This window comes from Chiloscyllium plagiosum, unplaced genomic scaffold (genome assembly GCF_037043375.1).
Source record: "Chiloscyllium plagiosum isolate Xiang-an unplaced genomic scaffold, Cpla_swu_hap1 HiC_scaffold_10, whole genome shotgun sequence".
Classification (NCBI taxonomy): Eukaryota; Metazoa; Chordata; class Chondrichthyes; order Orectolobiformes; family Hemiscylliidae; genus Chiloscyllium; species Chiloscyllium plagiosum.
This window is the reverse complement of record NW_028270148.1, coordinates 84,030,841-84,052,301: the sequence shown is the minus strand read 5'-3', so window position 1 is coordinate 84,052,301 and position 21,461 is coordinate 84,030,841. Positions and strand designations below refer to the sequence as shown.

At 41.9% G+C, this 21,461-nt stretch overlaps 1 protein-coding gene across 4 annotated transcripts in view; it reads right to left on the bottom strand.

Moving 5' to 3' along the window:
* Positions 1–21,461, bottom strand: part of cep43 (centrosomal protein 43) — a 114,932-nt gene that overhangs the window by 45,983 nt on the left and 47,488 nt on the right. For all 4 annotated transcript variants that reach the window (XM_043696270.2, XM_087991508.1, XM_087991509.1 and 1 more), the window contains exons 10-11: positions 18,400–18,461; positions 4,767–4,850 (exon numbers count right to left, since the gene is read on the bottom strand). In XM_043696270.2, the coding sequence (XP_043552205.1) occupies positions 4,767–4,850; positions 18,400–18,461 (146 nt within the window). The remainder of the gene's footprint in view (positions 1–4,766; positions 4,851–18,399; positions 18,462–21,461) is intronic.

Sequence of the window (21,461 nt, the reverse complement as noted above, 5' to 3'; positions counted from 1 at the left end):
AGGGTACTGAGGGATAGGATTTATGAGTATCTGGAAAGACACTGCTTGATTGGGGACAACCAGCACGGATTTGTGAGGGGTAGGTCTTGCCTTACAAGTCTTATTGAATTCTTTGAGGAGGTGACCAAGCATGTGGATGAGGGTAGAGCAGTGGATGTAGTGTCCATGGATTTTAGTAAGGCATTTGATAAGGTTCCCCATGGTAGGCTTACGCAGAAAGTCAGGAGGCCTGGGATAGTGGGAAATTTGGCCAGTTGGACAAAGAACTGGCTAACCGGTCAAAGTCAGAGAGTGGTGGTAAATGGTAAATATTCAGCCTGGAGCTGAAAATGTGTTGCTGGAAAAGCGCAGCAGGTCAGGCAGCATCCAGGGAACAGGAGAATCGACATTTCCGGCATAAGCCCTTCTTCCTGAAGAAGGGCTTATGCCCGAAACGTCGATTCTCCTGTTCCCTGGATGCTGCCTGACCTGCTGCGCTTTTCCAGCAACACATTTTCAGCTCTGATCTCCAGCATCTGCAGACCTCACTTTCTCCTCAATATTCAGCCTGGAGCCCAGTTACAAGTGGAGTTCCGCAGGGATCAGTTCTGGGTCCTCTGCTGTTTGTAATTTTTATTAATGACTTGGAAGAGGGAGTCGAAGGGTGGTCAGTAAATTTGCAGACGATACCAAGATTGGTGGAGTTGTGGATAGTGAGGAGGGCTGTTGTCGGCTGCAAAGGGACTTAGATATGATGTAGAGCTGGGCTGAGGAGTGGCAGATGGAGTTCAACCCTGCCATTTTGGAAGGACAAATAAGAACGCGGAATACAGGGTTAACGGTAGTGTTCTTAGTAAGGTGGAGGAGCAGAGGAATCTTGGGTCTATGTTCATAGCTCTTTGAAAGTTGCCACTCAGGTGTATTAGCGTTCATTAGCAGAGGGATTGAATTCAAGAGTTGTGAGGTGATGTTGCTGCTGTACAGGACCTTGGTAAGGCCACACAGAACTGTGTGCAGTTCTGGTCGCCTCACTTTAGGAAAGATGTGGAAGCTTTGGAGAGGGTGCAGAGGAGATTTACCAGGATGTTGCCTGGAATGGAGAATAGGTCGTACGAGGCTAGGTTGAGTGTGCTCGGCCTTTTCTCATTGGAACGGTGAAGGATGAGGGGTGACTTGATAGAGGTTTATAAGATGATCAGGGGAATAGATAGCGTAGACAGTCAGAGACTTTTCCCCCGGGTACAACAGAGTGTTAAAAGGGGACATAAATTTACGGTGAAGGGTGGAAGGTATAGGGGGGATGTCAGGGGTAGGTTCTTTACCCAGAGAGTGGCGGGGGAATGGAATGCACTGCCTGTGGGAGTGGCAGAGTCAGAATCATTGGTGACCTTTAAGCGGCAATTGGATAGGTACATGGATAGGTGCTTAAGCTAGGACAAATGTTCGGCACAACATCGTGGGCCGAAGGGTCACTTCTGTGCTGTATTGTTCCATGTAGTTCATGTTGAAAGCCAGTTTGAAGGTTCTGTAGGGCAGTCAACATACTGATACAAATAATAAGGTTACGAGCCAAGCAGATGATGCACAATACTGATCGCAATTTTAGAATTTGGCAGAATTTAATTTAAAAAAAGATTATAATTCACAATATTATCATAATTGGAACAAGTCATTTTCATCCAAATCAGATTTGTCTATTAAAGATGTTGAATGAATGATATCATTGATTAGTACATTAGCTAAAAAGCCATCCTTTCTTAGCTAGTGACAAGAAATTTCTAACATTTTGAAGAGGTAACACATGCTGTGGATGAAGGAAATAGTACTGTACTCAGAAGGCATTTGATTAAGTGCAACATCAAAGGCACTTGAAAATAAAACCTCATGATGTAGTGGGCAGCATATTGGCATGGACAGAAGATTAGCCAGCTAAGAGAAAATAGAGAATAGGTATAAATGGGTCTTTTTCAGGTTGGCAAGTTGCAATGAGTGGTGTACCACAGGAATCAGTGCTGGGACCTCACCTGCTTACAACTTATAAATGACCTAGATCAAGGGACAAAAGATATGATGGCTGAATTTGCTGATTACAAAGCGTGCAGATAAAATGAAATAAGCTTAGTGGGACAGGAACAAGAAGAAACAATAGATCTAGTAGGGCTGTCCTGTATGTAGATTTTGGGAAGAAGGTAGAAGCAGGTTGTGGAATGTTGGGGAAAGCTGTGGAGCTCAAACCTCCAGAGCAGATGAGGTCTGTGATGGTCCTAGAATCAGTGTCTTGATGTTTAGTAGAACATAGAACAGTATAGCATAGGAACGGGTCCTTCAGCCCACAAATGTTGTGCCTAACATGATGCCAATTGAAACTAATCCCTCTGCCTGCCGTTGGTTCCTATCTCTCCATTCCTTGTGCTTATCTAAAAGTACCTTAAATGCCATTGTCGTATCTACCTCGACCACCACCCCTGGCACTGCATTCCAGACTCCGACCACTGTCTGTGTAAAAACAATTTGCCCCTCAGGTCTCCTTTGAACTTTCCCCTTCTCACCTTAAATGCACACCCCCTAGTATTAGACATTTCAACTCGAGCAAAAGGATTCTGACCATCAACCTATCTACGCATCTCAATTTTATAGAATTCTATCTTCTCCCCTCAGCCTCTGCCACTCAACAGAAAACAACCTGAGTCTTTCTAAACTCTCCTTATAGCTCATACCCAATGTTCCAGGCAGCATCCTGATAAACCTCTTCTGTACCCTCACCAAAGCTTCCATAATCCTTCCTATAATGTGACAACCAGAATTGAAAATAATACTCTTAGTGGAGCCTAACCAAAGTCTTATAAAGCTGCAAAATGACATTCTAACATTGTACTCAATTCCACAACCAATAAAGGCAAGTATACCATACCACTCTATTTACTTGCATGGCCACATTCAGGGTGCTATGGGCTTGAACCCCAATATCCATCTGTACATCAAAACTGTTGAGGGTCCTGCCATTAACTGTATACTTTTCCTTAACGTTTAATCTTCCAAAAGCAATACTTCACACGTATCCAGATTAAACTCCATCGGCCATTTCTCTGCCCATATTTGCAACCGATCTATATACCACTGTATCTTCGACAACCTTCTACACTTTCTAAACTCCACCTATCTTTGTATCGTCTGCAAATTTACTAACCCACCCACCTACATTTTCATTCAAGTCATTTATATCACAAAGAGCAAGGTCCCTGTACTGATCCCTGCGGAACACTACTAGTTACAGACTTCCAGCCTAAAAAACATCCTTCCATCACTACCCTCTGTCTTCTATGGGCAAGCCAATTCTGAATCCACATGGCCAAGTCACCGTGGATCCCATGCACCGTAATCTTCAATAGTTGGGTCATGGTTTGGAGGAGATAGGAAGTATTGCTGGCATTCAGGTAGAGTTTAGTATGCTTGACGACAACAGCACCACCCTTAAAATGCTGGATTGATAACAATGCCAGGATCAGACCTGAGACCATACAGTATAGTAAATTCAGAAAGAGTCATGTTAGAATATGTGACAAGAGCAGAGAAATTCAGAAGTTTGATGTTGTGCTCACAGTTCTTGATGAAAAGATTAAAAGCGTACAAGAAACCAAAGGGTGGTGTCTGTGCGGAAGGATAAAATTGCAGATGGGTGAAAGTGTCAATGAAGTGAAAAGGACCCAAAGAAGTGGACACAGAAGCAAAAGCGACAAAAGAAGAGCTCAGCCTCATGTCACATCTGAAATTCGTGAAGGTTGGAGTATAATTGGATAAAATGTAATCCTCTGCTGAGCATAGACTATTTAGCATCAGACAGCAGAAATCTACAAATCAGTAAGTTTGAATTCACCAACATTTAATTAAGAATGGGCTGTACAAATCAACTCACTGATTTGTAGATTTCTGCTGTCTGATCCTAAATAGTCTATGCTCAGCAGAGGATTACATTTTATCCAATTATACTCCAATCTTTTATTTATAGTCAAATCCTAACAATTCTAATCTGCTTGAAACTTAATTTATTTAAATTAAATTGTTGGAAAATTCAAATGTGATTCAAGATGTGATACATCTTGGTGCCACCTAGTGACAGAATATTGCATAATCAATGCCTGCTAATTCAGTCATTTTGTGGTTGTGCTGAGAAAAATTATGTAAATAATGTAATAAAATGGGAACTAACTGGCTGGAAGGAATGAGCAGATAGTTTCAATCAAGCAACTTTGAATTACAAAATTTGATAGTATACAAAAGAATAGGTACATTGTTCTGTCTCATATTATACAAAAATAAAATCTTAATGCTGGAGAAACTCAGCAAGTCTAGCAGCATCTGTAGAGGGGGAAGCAAAGTTTGTGTTGCAAGCAGTATTCTGCTCGAATATTATGCTGTAACAATTCCTCAGAATCCAAACTAATAATTTTTAAAAAATAAACCACAAAATTCCCACTGTACCTTTAGCTAGTTTGCTTCATTAAAGTTATTTGATAATTTAATTTCTAAATGAGAACAAAAACTGACGAGATCATCAGATTGTAAATGTTGCAAATTGAGTAATTTAAAGGAATATTATGATGACTTTATTCTGTCTATGCCAATTAAGTGAAACGTCTTTACTTCAATAGTACATTTATGTTATTGATGTTGTAAATATTATTTGATTGAAAATCTTGTATGAATGATTATGATGTTTGTGAACAACCATATCAAGAATGTAGGAAACCTGCGTCCAAAGAAATTGCCAAAGTTAACAATACTCTTACCTTGGTCCCTGTATTTAAAGCAGTTTGCCTCCCTTCTGGGAGCTTGCCACGAGACTGTACAGTATCAGTATCATCTTGGACTATCTACCATAGAAACAGACAAAAACAGTTGCAAAGTTGCATTTTTCTTTAAAAACCTGTGTTACAAGAAAATCATGCTATAACAAGCGACAAGATAACGTCTCTATTTTAAAATTCTTTTATAGGAGCTGATAAGTTCAATATGGTGGTAGTGAGCCACCTTCTTGTTCTGCTGCAGTCCATGTAGTGTAGGTACATCTGCACTGCTGTTAGGTGAGGAGTTGGAGAATTTTGAACAGTGATAATGATGGAATAGAGATAAAGTTCCAAGACAAAGGGGTGTAACTTGGAGGACAATTTGGAGGTGGCACTGCTAAGCACCTGCTGCACTTGATGTGGAGGTGCTGGTGTTAGACTGGGGTGGACAAAATCAGAAGTCACATGACACTAGGTTATAGCCCCAACAGGTTTATTTGAAATCACAAGCTTTTGGAGCGCTGCTCCTTCGTCAGGTGAAGTTACTGCACCTGATAAAGAAGCAGCACTCAGAAAGCTTGAGATTTCAAATAAATCTGAAGCACTTGTCATTCTAGGTGATAGGAGCTGCAAGTCTGGAAGGTGCTGTTGAAGGACTATTGACGATTCTTGTCATTATAGCAATTCTTTAAGTACACTAGGAAAATCTCAATAGGTCAAATGGCCTCCTTCTATGATATTGATTTTGTCTCAGTTGTATGGTACACTGAAGGAAAACAAAGACTGTGCATTATAGTAGGATTTTGAAAGTTTGATGACAATTTGTTAATGCTCCTGTTACTGTTTAAGAAGAACAAATTACTGGATTCAATACAGCAAGTGTGGAGATAATAGGGAATACAAAGAGAGGAATATATGGGCAACATTTTTCAGTTGGGGAATTCCCTGCCATGCCACCTGAAGACTCAGACTTAGTTGAGTGTATGTCTAATCACAGCAAACCAATTTAAAGACAATTTGCTGGAGGTGGAACTTTAGAATTCTAATTAGTTAACGAGATATCAACATCTCTGTGGGCCTGCATTTATGCCAATACATAATTGCCCTAGAGATGCTGGTGATGAACTGCCTTCTTGAACTCTAACCCTATTACAGTTTGAAGTGTGGGGACAATCACAGTGCTGTTAGGAAGAAAGATCCAAGATTTTGGCTCATCAACAATTAAAAAAAAAACTGTGAAACAGTTTCAAGTCCCAGTTGCCTGCAAATTGGAAGGGAATTTGCGGATGGTGCTGCTCCCAGGTATTTGCTGCCCTTGTCCTTCTAAGAGGTCATAAGTCGGACGATGTTGCTGATGCAGCCTTAGTGAGTTGCTGCAGTGCATCTTTTAGATGACACACATTGCTGCCACTGTGCATCAGCAGTGTTGACAGTGAATGCTTAAGTTGGTAAATGAGATGCCAATCAAATTGACAACTTTAGCTTGGATGGTGTTGAGCTTTTTGAACATTGTTAGAGCCGTACTGCATTCTATAATTCCCTGATTTGTACCTTCCAGATGGTGGACAAGCCTTCGGGTGTAAGGGAGTGAGATACTTGCCACTTTCCTAGCCTCTGACCTGTCTTGTAGCTTCAAGGTCAGGCATATTAGAGTGGGCACAGGACATTCTGAAAGGGGAGGGTGAATAGCAAGCAGTCATGGTCCTTACTTGTGTTAATGGCATAGACAGGAAGAGAGATTACTTCCCTGGAATGAGAATTTAGGAAGTTCAGTACCAAGTTGAAAAGCAGGACCTCTGGGATTGTGATCTTGTGGAACAGGGTGTAAACTTATGTTTGTGAGGCGAGAAATATTAATACACGTTAACATGTGGCTAAAGAGCTGGCGAAAGAAGGAGTGCTTCAGAAATCTGGATCATTGGCATCTCTTCCAAGGCAGAAGGGACCTGTATTAGGTTAGGTCGCACATCAATTTGGCGGAGCACTAATATCCTTGTAGGGAGTTTGTTATTACCACTTAGGAAGGTTTAAAGTATTGTGGCTGGAACAGGGAGGGAACCAGCAAAGTAAGTCAGCAAGTGAAGTGACTGAGGACAAGGTAGAGGTTAAGGTCGAGAGTGTGGTGCTGAGGAAATGCAGGTCAGGCAGCATCCAAGGAGCAGAAGAATCGACATTTCAGTCATAAGCCCTTCATCAGGAATAGGCTTGTGGCCAGGGGAGCTGGGAGATAAATGGGACGGGGGTGGGAGGGGTAGGTAGCTGAGAATGTGATAGATAGATGAAGGTGATAGTTCAGATACAAGGGTGGAGCGGATGGATGGGAAAGGTGTTGGACAGGTCAGGAGGGCAGTGCTAAATTGGAGGCTTGGGACTGAGATAATGTTGGGGGGGAGGAAGGAGAAATAAGGAAACTGGTGAAATCCACATTGATCCCATGTGGTTGCAGGGTCCCAAGGCGGAACAGGAAGCGGTCTTCCTCCAGGCATCAGACGATAAGGGTTTGGCAATGGAGGAGGCCTCAGGACCTGCTTGTCTTTGGCGGAGCAGGAGAGGGAGTTGAAGTGTTCAGCCACGGGGCAGTGGGGTTGGTTGGTGCAGGTGTCCCAGAGATGTTCTCTGAAATGATCATTAAGTTGGCATCTTGTCTCCCGGCTGTAGGGGAGACCACATGGGGTGCAACGGATACAGTAGATGAGATTGGTGGTAAGTAGATGACAGGTAAAGTTCTGTTGGATGTGCGAAGATCCTTTGGGGCCTTGGACGGAGGTGGCAGGAGGATTTAGGTGCAGGTTTTGCATTTCCTGCAGTAGCAGAGGAAGGCACTGGGAGTGGGGTGTGGGCTGATGGGGGTCATGGATCAGACGAGGAATCACGGAGGGAATGGTCTCTCCGGAATGCTAATAGGAGCGAGGAAGGAAAAATATATCTGGTGGCGAAAGTGGCAGAGGATGATGCGATGTATGTGGAGATGTATGTGGTCTGACTACTGCGACCACTAGGACTTATAACAGCACACAAACCAACAGCCACCCTCAGGCAACAACTCACCAGAACGAAGGACCCGATACCCAGCGTGAGCAAAACTAATGTAGTGTACAAAATCCCACGCAAGGACTGCACAAAACACTATATAGGACAAACAGGAAGACAGCTAACGATCCGCATCCACGAACATCAACTAGCCACGAAACGCCACGACCAGCTATCCTTAGTAGCCACACACGCAGACGACAAGCAACATGAATTCGACTGGGACAACCCTACCATTATAGGGCAAGCCAAACAAAGAACAGCCAGGGAATTCCTAGAAGCATGGCACTCATCCACAAACTCCATCAACAAACACATGACCTGGACCCAATATACCGGCCACTACAGCGGACAGCTGAAACTGACAACTGGAAGCGGCAGGGACAGGCTACAAATGCCGGAGGAAACACCGCGGAAGCGCTTCACAGGACGCTCCCAATCACTGAGGATGTCACCTAGACAGGGGACGAAACGTTTGCAACAAAAATTTCCAGCTCGGCGAACAGAACTATATCTGCAATAAATGCTGTTAGTTGCAAATCCTATCAGATCGAATGGATCAGTTGGAGACACAGTTAGAGGCAATGAGGAATTTGCAACAGCAACGATATGTGATGGATGGCAGTTATAGGAAGGGGGAAAAAAAAATCGCAGATACAGTCACATAGATAGGTTAAATCCAGGAAAGGCAAGAGAAGTAGGAAGTTAGTGCGGGAGCCTTCTGTGGCTATCCCCATTTCAAACAAGTATGCTGTTTTGGAAAATGTTGGGCTGATGGATTCTCAGGGCAACGTAGCACAAACAGCCAAGTTTCCGGTATTAAGACTGGCTCTAATGCAACGAGGGGTACATCGGGTTCCAAAATGTCAATTGTGTTAGGGGACTCTCTAGTCCCAGGTACAGACAGACGCTTCTGTGGCCAGCAGCGAAAAATCAGAATGGTGTGTTGCTTCCCTGGTGCCAGGATCAAGGATGTCTCAGAGAGGGTGCAGAATGTTCTCAAGGGGTAGAGAGGCCAGCAAGAGGTTATTGTCCACATTGGAACCACCAACATAGGAAGGGAAAAGATTGAGATTCTGAAGGGAGATTTCAGAGATTTAGGCAGGAATTTAAAAATGAGATCCTCGAGAGTAGTAATATCTGGATTACTCCCAGTGCTACGAGCTAGTGACGGCAGGATTAGGAGGATAGAGCAGGTGAATGCATGGCTGAGGAGCTGATGTATGGGAAAACGACTCACATTTTTGGATCATTGGAATCTCCTTTGGGGTAGAAGTGGCCTGTACAAAAAGGACAGATTGCACCTAAATTGAAGGTGACTAATATACTGGCAGGGCATTTGCTAGAGCTGATTGGGATGATTTAACTAGTAAGGGGGGGACCCAAGGAGATAGTGACGAAAGGGATCAATCTGAGGCTGGTACAGTTGAGAGCAGAAGCGAGTCAAACAGTCAGGGCAGGCAAGGAGAAGGTAGGACTTAGAAATTAAACTGCATTTATTTCAATGCAAGGGGCCTAACGGGGAAGGCAGATGAACTCAGGGCATGGTTAGGAACATGGGACTGGGATATCATAGCGATGGCAGAAACATGGCTCAGGGATGGATAGGACTGGCAGATTAATGTTCCAGGATACAAATGCTACAGGAAAGATAGGCGGGCAACAAAGGAGGGGCACTGGTGATTTTGATAAGGGATAGCATTACAGCTGTACTAAGGGAGGATATTCCTGGAAATACATCCAAGGAAGTTATTTGGGTGGAACTGAGAAATAAGAAAGGGATGATCATCTTATTGGGATTGTATTATAGACCCCCTAATAATCAGAGGGAAATTGAGAAACAAATTTGTAAGGACATCTCAGCTTTTTGTAAGAATAATAGGGTGGTTATGGTAGGAGATTTTAACTTTCCAAATATAGACTGGGACTGCCGTAGTGTTAAGGGTTTAGATTAGATTATATGAGATTACTTACTGTGTGGAAACAGGCCCTTCGGCCCAACAAGTCCACACCGACCCGCCAAAGCGTATAACACCCAGACCCATTCCCCTACATTTACCCCTTCACCTAACACTACGGACAATTTAGCATGGTCAATTCACCGAATCTGCACATTTTTGGATTATGGGAGGAAAGCGGACCACCCGGAGGAAACCCACGCAGACACGGGGAGAATGTGCAAACTCCACACAGAGAGTCGCCTGAGGCGGGAATTGAACCCGGGTCTCTGGTGCTGTGAGGCAGCAGTGCTAACCACTGTGCCACCGTGCCGCCCACTAGATGGAGGTTTAGATGGAGAGGAATTTGTTAAGTGTGTACAAGAAAAGTTTCTGATTCTGTATGTGGATATACCTACCCGAGAAGAGGCAAAGCTTGACCTCCTCTTGGGAAATAAGGCAGGGGAGGTGACTGAGGTGTCAGTGGGGGAACACTTTGGGGCCAGCGACCATAATTCTATTAGTTTTAAAGTAGTGATGGAAAAGGACAGACCAGATCTAAAAGTTGAAGTTCTAATTTGGAGGAAGACCAATTTTGACTGTATTAGGCAAGAACATTTAAAAGCTAACTGGGGGCAAATGTTCACAGGTAAAGGGACGGCTGGAAAGTGGGACGCCTTCAGAAATGAGATAACGAGAATCCAGAGAAAGTATATTCCTATTAGGGTGGAAGGAAAGGCTGGTAGGTATAGGAAATCTTGGATCACTAAAGAAGTTGAAGGTTTGGTTAAGAAAAAGAAGGAAGCTTATGTCAGGTATAGACAGGACAGATCGAGTGAATCCTTAGAAAAGTATAAAGGCAGTATGAGTATACTGAAAAGGGAAATCAGGAGGGCAATAAGGGTACATGAAATAACTTTGGAAAATAGAATTAAGGAGAATCCAAAGGGTTTTTACAAATACATTAAGGACAAAAAGTAACTAGGGAGAGAATAGGGCCCCTCTAAGATCAGCAAGGCAACCTTTGTGTGAAGCCGCAGAAAATGGGGGAGATACTAAACGAGTATTTTGCACTAGTGTTTACTGTGGAAAAGGACATGGAAGACATTGAATGTAGGGAAGTAGATGGTGACATCTTGAAAAATGTCCATATTACAAAGGAGCAAGTGCTGAATATCGTGAAACGCATAAAAGTTGATAAATCCCCAGGAGTTGATAAATCCCCAGGACCTGATCAGGTGTACCCTAGAACTTTGTGGGAAGCTAGGGAAGTGATTGCTAGGCCTCTTGCTGAGGTATTTCTATCATCGATAGTCACAGGTGAGGTGTCGGAAGACTGGAGGATGGCAAACATGGTGCCACTATTTAAGAAAGGTGGTAAGGACAAGCCAGGGAACTATAGACCAGTGAGCCTGATATCGGTGGTGGGCAAGTTGTGGGAGGGAATCCTGAAGGGCAGGATGTACATGTATTTGGAAAGGCAAGTACTGATTAGGGCTTTGTGTGTGGGAAATCATGTCTCACAAACTTGATTGAGTTTTTTGAAGAAGTAACAAAGAGGATTGATGAGGGCAGAGCAGTAGATGTGATCAACATGGACTTCAGTAAGGCATTCAACAAGGTTCTCCATGGGAGACTGGTTAGCAAGGTTAGATCTCATGGAATACAGGGAGAACTAGCCCTTTGGATACAGAACTGGCACAAAGGTAGAAGACTGGAGGCCTGTGACCAGTGGAGTGCCACGAGGATTGGTGCTGGATCCACTACTTTTCGTCATTTATAGAAATGATATGGATGTGAGCTTAGGAGGTATATAGTTTGTAAGTTTGCAGATGACACCAAAATTGGAAGTGTAATGGGCAGCAAAGAAGGTTACCTCAGATTACAATGGACTCTTGATCAGATGAACCAATGGGCTGAGGAGTGGCATTTGGAGTTTAATTTAGATAAATGCAAGGTGCTGCATTTTGGGAAAGCAAATCTTAGCAGGACTTATACACTTAATGGTAAGGTCCCAGGAGTGTTGCTGAACAAAGAGACCTTGGATTGCAGGTTCATAGATCTTTGAAAGTAGAGTCGCAGGTAGATAGGATAGTGTAGAAAGTGTTTGGTATACTTTTCTTTATTGGTCAGAATATTGAGTACAGGAGTTGGGAGGTCGTGATGCAGCTGTACAGGACATTGGTACGGCCACTTTTGGAATACTGTGTGCAATTCTGGTCTCCAACCTATCGGAAGGATGTTGTGAAACTTGAAAGAGTTCAGAAAGGATTTACAAAGATGTTGGAGGATTTGAGCTAAAGGAGAGGTTGAATAGGATAGGGCTGGTTTCCCTGGAGCATTGGAGGCTGAGGGGTGACCTTACAGAGGCTTATAAAATCATGAGCGGTATGGATAGGATAAATAGACAAAGTTTTTTCCCTGGGGTGGGGGACTCCATAGGTAGAGAGTATAGCTTTAGGGTGAGAGGGGAAGATATAAAAGAGACTTAAGGTGCAACTTTTTCACACAGAGGGTGGTGAGTGTGTGGAATGGACTGCCAGAGGAAGTGGTGGAGGCTAGTACAATTGGAACATTTAAAAGACATCTGGAAGGGTATATGAATAGGAAGGGTTTGGAGGGATATGGACCAGTTGCTGGCAGGTGGGACTAGATTGGGTTGGGCTATATGGTTAGGATGGACGAGTTGGATCAAAGGGTCTGTTTCTGTGCTGTACATCTCTCTGATTCTACCTTGGAGGGCTCATCCAGCGAGGTCATTTGGGTAGAACTCAGGATTAAGAAAGAATATGAAATCAAAATGATGGAGTTACGCTATAGCCTCCTATCAGAGGTACAGGAACAGATATGTAGGCAGATCATGGAAAGATTTAAAAACAACATGGTTGTTGTCATTGATTCTTTTGATATCCTCAATACTGACTGGGACTCCCTTACTGCCAGGGGCTTAGATGAGGCAGAACTTGTTAGATGCATCCAGGAAGACTTCTTAAAACAAAAGGTAGATGGTCCAACTAGGGAAGAGGCAAGGTGTTCAAAGTTTTAGTGAGGGAGCATTTTGGGAACAGTGATCATAATTTTGTAAGATTCAAAATAGTTATGCATACAACTTGGGTGAAAGTGCTAAACTGTGGGAATGATAATTACAATAATATTTGGCAGGAACAGGAGAAATTAGATTGGGGATGGTTTTTTGAGAGTACATCCACAACTGAAATATGGGAGTCTTTTAAAGGCCAGCTGATCAGAGTTTAGGACCAGCATGTTCCTTTGAGGATGGAAGATAAGGCTGGCAAGATTCTGGAACCTTAGATGACAACAGATATTGAAAGTCTAGTCAAAATAAAAAATGAAGCATATGTAAAGGTTTAGCAAACTAAATTCAAACAAGACCTTTCAAGAATATAAGAGGAAGCAGGAAAGAACTACAGCGAGAAATTAGGAGGGCTAAAAGGTTCCACAAAATGTCCCTGGCAAGTAGGATTAACGAGAATCCCTCGGCATTTTATATATATTAGGAGCAAGATGGGTAGCTAGGAAACGTTAGGCCCGTTCAAGAGCAAAAGAATGAAGAGAAAATTGAACCAGGGAAAGTGGGTGAGGTCCTTAATGAGTGCTTTGTATTGGTATTCTCCAAGGAGGAGATGGATGATATTAAGATTATGAAGGGGTATGTTGATATTTTAGGCAATGTTGATATTAAGGAGGTGGTAGCGTTGGGTGTCTTGGAAATGTTAAGATAGATAAGTTCCCAGGGCCTGGTGGGATCTATCCCAAGATATTAAGGGAGGAGATTGTTGGGGCCACGACAGAGATATTTCTATCCTCTTTAGCCACAGGTGAGGGCCTAGAAAACTGGAGAATAGTTAATGTTATTTCTTTACTTAAGGAGGACAACAAGATAATTCAGGAAATTATAGGCCAGTGAGCCTTGCATCAGTAGTAGAGAAATTATTGGAGAAGATTCTTAGGGGGAGGATTTACTTGCATTTGAAAAAGAATGGGCTTATTAGGGACAGTTAGCATGGGGTTAAGGAGAGTGAGGGAGGTTGTCAAATGATACAGCAGGACATAGATCTGCTGCAAAGTTTGGTGGTGAAATCGCAGATTGAATTTAATCCAAATAAGTAAGAAGCGATGCAATTTAGGGGATCAAACACAAGAGGAAATGGCAGGACACTTAGGAGCATTGATATACAGAGAGATTAGCGAGTTTGGAGATTTGTAGCTCAGGTTGAAGAAGTTCTGCATGTAAGTTTGTTCATTGAGCTGGAAGGTTTGATTTCAGACGTTTTGTCACCACACCAGATAACATCATCAGTGAGCCTCCGGTGAAGCACTGGTGTTATGGCCTGCTTTCTATGTTTTAGGTTTCCTTGGCTTGGTGATGTCATTTCCTGTAATGTCATTTCCAGTTCTTTTTCTCAGAGGTTGATAGATGGGATCCAAATCGACGTGTTTGTTGATAGAGTTCCGGTTGGAATGCCATGCTTCTGAGAATTCTCGTGCATGTCTCTGTTTGGCTTGTCCTAGGATGGATGTATTGTCACAGTCAAAGTGGTGTACTTTATCATCTGTATGTAAGAATACTAGTGATAGTAGGTCATGCCTTTTTGTGGCTAGTTGATGTTCATCTATCCTGGTGGCTAGTTTTCTGCCTGTTTGTCCAATGTAGTGTTTGTCACAGTTCTTGCAAAGTATTTTGTAAATTACATTAGCTTTGCTTGTTGGCTGGATAGGGTCTTTCAAATTCATTAGCTGCTGTTTTAGTGTGTTGGTGGGTTTGTTGGTGACCATGATGCCAAGACGCCTGAGTAGTCTTGCGGTCATTTCAGAGATTATAGCATCCCTACAGTGTGGAAACAGGCACTTCAGCCCAACAAGCCCACACTACCCTCCGAAGAGAATCCCACCCCAAACTCATTCCCTTACCCTACTATACATCTACCCCTAACTAACACGTCCCTGAACACTATGGGCAATTTAGCATGGCCAGTTCACCTAACCTGCACATCTTTGAACTGCGGGAGTAAACTGGAGCACCCAGAGGAAACCCACACAGACATGGGGAGAATGTGCAAACTCCACACAGACAATTGCCCAAGGCTGGAATCGAATCTGCGTCCCTGGTGTTGTGAGGCAGCAGTGTTAACCACTGAGCCACCGTGCAACCCTTTGATGTAGGGGTGAGTGGCTAGAGTTTCTGGACACATTGTATCTACTTGTTTGGGTTTGTTGCTGAGGAATCGACGGACTGTGTTCATTAGGTACCCATTCTTTTTTAATACGCTGTATACCCACAAACGAAGTTGCATTGGAACATAAGTTCAACAAGCCACCACACACTGCAGCATTCAGGAACTACAAAGAGCAGAATAAAACCACCTATACAGCATATGGCATGAAACAGGCCTTTCGGCCCAACATGTCCATGCCACCCAGTTTTCAGAATTAAACTAGTCCTATTTGTTTATCCCATCCACGTACCTGTCCAAATATTAAATGACAAAATTGTAGTCGCTCATTCCAGACACTCATCTCCCTCTTAAAAAACAACTGTCCCTTTTGCATTTCTTCTCTCTTACCTTAAACACATTCCCTTTCGATTTAGATTCCCCTACCATGGGTAAAAGTTGTTGGCTATCTTAGAATTACTGTTATTGTCACATGTATTCATCTATCTTATCTATGCCTCTCATGACTTTGTAGACCTCTATAAAGGTCACCCTTCAACCTCCTACACTCCAATGAAAAAAAGTCCCAGCCTCTCTTTATAACTCAAACTTTCCAGTCCAGGTAACATCCTAGTAAATCTTTATCCACTCTTTAGTAAATGATCCTCCCAGGAAGAGTGATCATTACATGGTGGCATTTCAAATTCAGTTTGAGACAAGAGACTTTGAATCCCACCCAAGTTTTCTGATGTTAAAAAAAAAAAGAGGTAATTACACAAGCATGGGGACGATTTGGCCCTAGTGAACTGGACAGAAATATGAAAGGTAAAATAGTTGATGCACAGTAGCAGACATTGGAGGAGATATTCAATTCCTTCCAACTAAATATATATTCCAGAGAGACAGATAGGTTCTAAGAAGGTAAAATAGTGCCCATTGCTAAGCAAGGAATTTAATAACAAGACCAAAGAACGAAAGCATACCATATTGCTAAGATCAGTGGCAGGCAGGAGGACTGGGAAACTTTTAAAGACCGACAAAGGGTTACCAAAAAAAAAGAGTAAGAGGTTAATTATGAAAGAAAAGTAATGCAACAAACACTACATTGGACAAACAGGCAGAAAACTAGCCACCAGGATACATGAACACCAACTAGCCACAAAAAGTCACGACCCTCTCTCACTAGTATCCTTATATACGGATGAGGAAAGACACCACTTCGACTGGGACAACACATTCATCTTCGGACAAGCCAAACAAAGAGTAGCACGAGAATTCCTAGAAGCATAGCATTCCAACCGGAACTCTAATCAACAAGCACATCAAGTTAGACCCCATCTAACATCCCCTGAGAAAAGGAACAGGAAGTGAGCTCACCACATCACCAACCCAAAGAAACCCAAACATATAAGTAGAAAGCAGGAATTTTCAACATTGCTTCACCTGAGGCCCACTGAAGATGTTAACTAGTAGGGTAATGAAACGTCAGTGAGCAAACCTACATCCAATATAGTTCTATATATAGTTTTATCTATGTTAATCTCTTAGAGGATGATTCTGGGGAATTAATGACAGGGAACACAGAAATAGCAGACACCAGATCAATATTTTGCCTCAGTTTTCATGGTGGAGGACAATGAAACTTTCAAAAGTAATAGGTAATGCAGAGGTTATAGAAAAGGAGAAACAATTGCCATTGCTCGGAAAAAAAGTACTGAGCAAACTATTGGGAGTAAAGTCAGTCAAGTCCCAGGGCCTGATAATCTACACCACAGGATCTGAAAAGAAATGGGAGAATATAGAGGCTGCATAGATTATAATATTCCAAAATTCATTGGATTTTCTGAAAGGTTCCAATGGATTGGAAAAATACTAACATCTTTCTTCAGAAAGATGCAGAAAACAGAAAGTTATAGATCAGTTGGCTTAGCATCTGTCATTGGGAAATTAATGGAATCTATTATTAATAGAGTAGTAAATGACATCTGGAAAATCCCAATGTAATCCATCGAAATCAGCATGGTTTTACAAAGGGTAAATTGTGTTTAACTAATGTGCTAGAGCTCTTCAAAGATGTAACAAATAAAGTTGATAATTAGGGTCCTGTAGATTTATATATCAGAGACTTCCAGAGACATTTGACAAGTTGCCGCACAAAAATTTAATACACGAGGTAAGGTCACACTAGGTTAGGGATAATATATTAGCTTGGATAGGGGAGTGGCTAACCAGAAACAAAGCATAGACTCAGGATAAATGGATATTTTTCAGGTTGGCAAGCTGCAACCAGTAGGGTACCACAGAGTTTGGTCCTCAAGCCTGTAACTGAAGATATGATTTCCCATGCACAAAACCATGTTGAATATCCCTAATCAGTAAATGTCTTTCCAAACAAATGTTAAACCTATCTCTCAGAATCCCCTTCAACAAGTTACCTACCAATGACATCAGGGTCGCCAGTCTATCGTTCCGACTTTTTGTTATCACTTTTCTTAAATAATGGCACCACATTAGCCATCCTCAACTCTTTTGGCACCTCACCCATGGCTGTCGATGATACAAATATTTCAGCAAGGGGTCCAGCAATCTCATCCCGAGCTTCCCATAAAGTTCTGGGATTATCTAATCCGGTCCCAGGGATTTATCTACCTTCATGCGTTTGAAGACCTCCAGCACATCCTCCTCTGTAATATGGCCACTTCTCAAATATCACTTTATTTCCCCACATTCCCTAACTTTCATGTCCTTCTTCACGTTAAATACAGATGCAAAATATTTGTTCAGTGTCTCACCAATCTCCCGAGGTTCCACACATAGCATCGTTGGATCCTTGCTGATCCATCAAGGGCCCTATTCTCTCCCCAGTTACTCTTTTACCCTTAAATATATTTGTAGAATCTCTTCGGATTCTCCTTAACCCTACTTGCCAAATCTACCCCACATCACTTTTTTGCCCTCCTGATTTCCCTCAAGTATACTCCTACTGTTCTTACACTCATCTCGAGATTCACTATCTGAACCTAACAAATGCTTCCTTCTTTCTCTTGACCAGAATCACAATTTTTCTAGTCATTTCCGTCTGCTGAGATAATGCCTAAAGTGACCAAAGTAAAACACAGCATTAATAGAATCTTTTGACTGCTTCTTCTACAATTTTACTTCATTATGGGGGGTTAGGAAAAATTTGAATGTACTCTTCAAATGAATGCACATATCTGTTTACTTCAGAATCTCAAATGTAAATTTTTGCTTAGAAGATTGTTTAGGTTCATTGGCATTTTTTTTAGTCCAAGCATGAATTTTTGAAGTCTCTAAAGGACAGTGGACTGTTTTTAGAAATCAGAACAACTAGTTATAGAATTCCAGAATTCAGAGTTTAGAAGACTTCTGACTGCATGTTTCTTTTTTCAAATCTCAGTATGCATGATGGAAAAGGGAGTTTTTTTCTCAAACAAATACATCATTATTATTTTTAATTACAAAAATTTGTCTTACCACGCTTCTGCACTGGACGAACAATCTTTTGTACATTCCCAGAAACTCATCAAAATCAACCACTAATTCAACAAACAAGAAATAAAGCAAATCACTTTAAATCTTAACTGGATAAATAGTAATTTTAAAATATTTTTGATATGCGACCTGCTGACAAATCTAATATTGTATCAAGTAAATGACAAAGCACTATAATAACTTTCTTCATTGCCATTTCTTGCTTGCTGAGGTTAGTTATCCTGCTGATTTCCTTATCTACACTGTTGTAATTGCCCCTGGCTGAATATGACAAAATGGCTATTAGAAGTTTTCTTTTTAACTGTCACAGACAAAAATAAATAGCTGATGTAGCATTTCATATTGCTCAAATCATGGCCTTCATAGACAAACAAAATGCTGGAGTCTTAGTAAGATGGGACTAGAATGTAAACAGTAAGGCTCTGTTAAGGCAGCTCACGTGAAAACCATCTGATTTGAGATTTCTGATTTTTGTATGAAGTAGAAAAGGGAAGCTTGATCCACCTGAGATGAGGCTTTTAAAACAAAACTACATATTAGAATTGACACATTTGTACAAGGATAGAAGTTTAAATTTATTAGATATTGGGGAACTAAATTTCTGAAGGCAGTTAGCCTTGGATGAAGATACCAATTTCAACAAACACTCTTGAAGAAATTGTTTTCGCTCATCAGCAAGATTAGGACACAGTGGCTCAGTGGTTAGCACTGCTGCATCATGGAGCCAGGGACCCTGGTTCGATTCGACTCTTGGGCAACTGTCTGTGTGAGGTTTGCATGCCCTCCCAGTGTTTGCATGGGTTTCTTCCAAGTACTCCAGTTTCCTTCCACAGTCCAAAGATGTGCAGGTTAGGTGGATTGGCAATGCTAAATTGCCACTTAGTGTCTAGGGATGTGCAGGCTAAGTGGATTAGCCATGGGAAATGAAGGTTTATAGGAATATGATAGTGAGGGGAGGGGGGGGGGGGGGGGGGGGGCTGTTGTAGGTCTGGGTGGGATGCTCTTCAGAGGGTTGGTGTGGACTCCATGGGCTGAATGAGGTAAAATCCTGATGAAGGGCTTTTGCCCGAAACGTCGATTTCGCTGCTCCTTGGATGCTGCCTGAACTGCTGTGCTCTTCCAGCACCACTAATCCATGGGTTGAATGGCCTGCTTCCAATCTGCAGGGATTCTATATAGAACTAAGAGACAAATAACATGGCAAGGGGGGCAGAAACAAATTTTTGAAATAGGGTCACTATGACCTTGAGTGAATAAACAACCCCTGCTTTGCAAGTCAGTTAGGAGGGGAAGTTGTTAACGAAATTGTTAGTTCTGTCACAGAATCATAGTATTAGGTTTAATTATGTATAATTTTATTAATAACTTTATATTAGAGCTGATATTATAAATATTATAATAATTGGTAGAAATTAACATCATTTTTAATCTTCAGTACTAAGATCAGCAAGGGATATGAATTGCATGACCGAATTTGAAAATTCATTAGTAATAACGAAATACATGATGTGGCTGGCAAATGTCCAGGAAGGGACATAACAATCGATGTTGGAATGTGGTCGATAATCTTAGGAGCCCAAGGACAGGTAATAGGGAGTCTGGCAAACATCGCAAGATGCTGGGATGACCCAAGATGGATCATGAAATTGTCCATCATTGAACGTGAATTCACAGGATTAGTTCACAGGACATCACAAGCACTGATGTCAATGTTGCATGTAACTATTGTAATGCAGTACATACAAATATTCTGTACTTTACTGGGAAAGGTAGACATGAAAAAATGTGTTGCTGGAAAAGCGCAGCAGGTAGGCAGCATCCAAGGAGCAGGAGAATCGATGTTTCGGGCATAAGCCCTTCTTCAGGAAAGGTAGACTGTCACTGACCTGTGACCTGAACTGTAATTAAGAGGGCAACTGGGCCCTATGTGAAAGCCAAACTCAGAGCAGTCTCTGACCTTTCCCAACTTGTGGTAAAGGAGCTTCAAATAAAGATCAATTTGTTCTACTGAACATGGGACTCAAGACTCCTTCAATATATACCCCAATTTTTCTTTTAAACTGGACCAAACATCCCCCAATCTTCTTGATCATAGCAAGATGTATTTACATACCTAAGTATTATCACATAACCCATTCCCTACAGAGAGCAACCATCTTGTCATTCTTACAAACTCTTCAGAATCAGCCAGATCTTTCAATGTCAACAATGATGAACATCAAAACTTTTGTTGTTGTGAATCAGAATCCCAGCAAGTCCTAAACCACACAAACATATAATAATTATCCAAGAAGTCTAAACTTCTGAGAGGCAGTTTTGCACTACCTGGCAACCTCCAAATATGCTCCCGAATTAGACTCAGTATCAGAAACTTCCCAAGCAACACTTGTTCTCGAGTTTTCCACTTTCAATTACTGACCTATATTAGAAATTTATAGCAAAGCCCCTTCCTTGGTGTCAAGTCCTGGAGTGGGACTCTAACAGAAAGCTTCTGGTTAAGAGGCAGGTATGCCACTAAATGTATATGATAAGAGGGATTTTGGTGTCCTTTTATACTAATCACAGAAAGTTAGCAGTTGAAACTTTATTGCTGGAACAGCACAGCAGGTCAGGCAGCATCCAGGGAACAGGAGATTCGACGTTTCGGGCACAGGCCCTTCTTCAGTATTGATTCCTGAAGAAGGGCCTGTGCCCGAAACATCGAATCTCCTGTTCCCTGGATGCTGCCTGACCTGCTGTGCTGTTCCAGCAATAAAGTTTCAACTTTGATCTCCAGCATCTGCAGACCTCACTTTCTCCACAGAAAGTTAGCACACCTGTCTAGCATCAACTCTGCAAGGTAAACATTACATTAACTTTTCCCATGAGGTTTAAGGATTTATTATGTCGGTGAAGCATTTTTTTTAATATAGCATCATTACCTAAGTTATTGTTGGAGGAACAAAGAAATCTTTCTGCAATTATATTGGGATTTTGAGAGACCAAGAGTATTGCGCAAAATTTTTACCTAAAGTAGTATTCTTCCTTTGAAAAAGACAGAACAA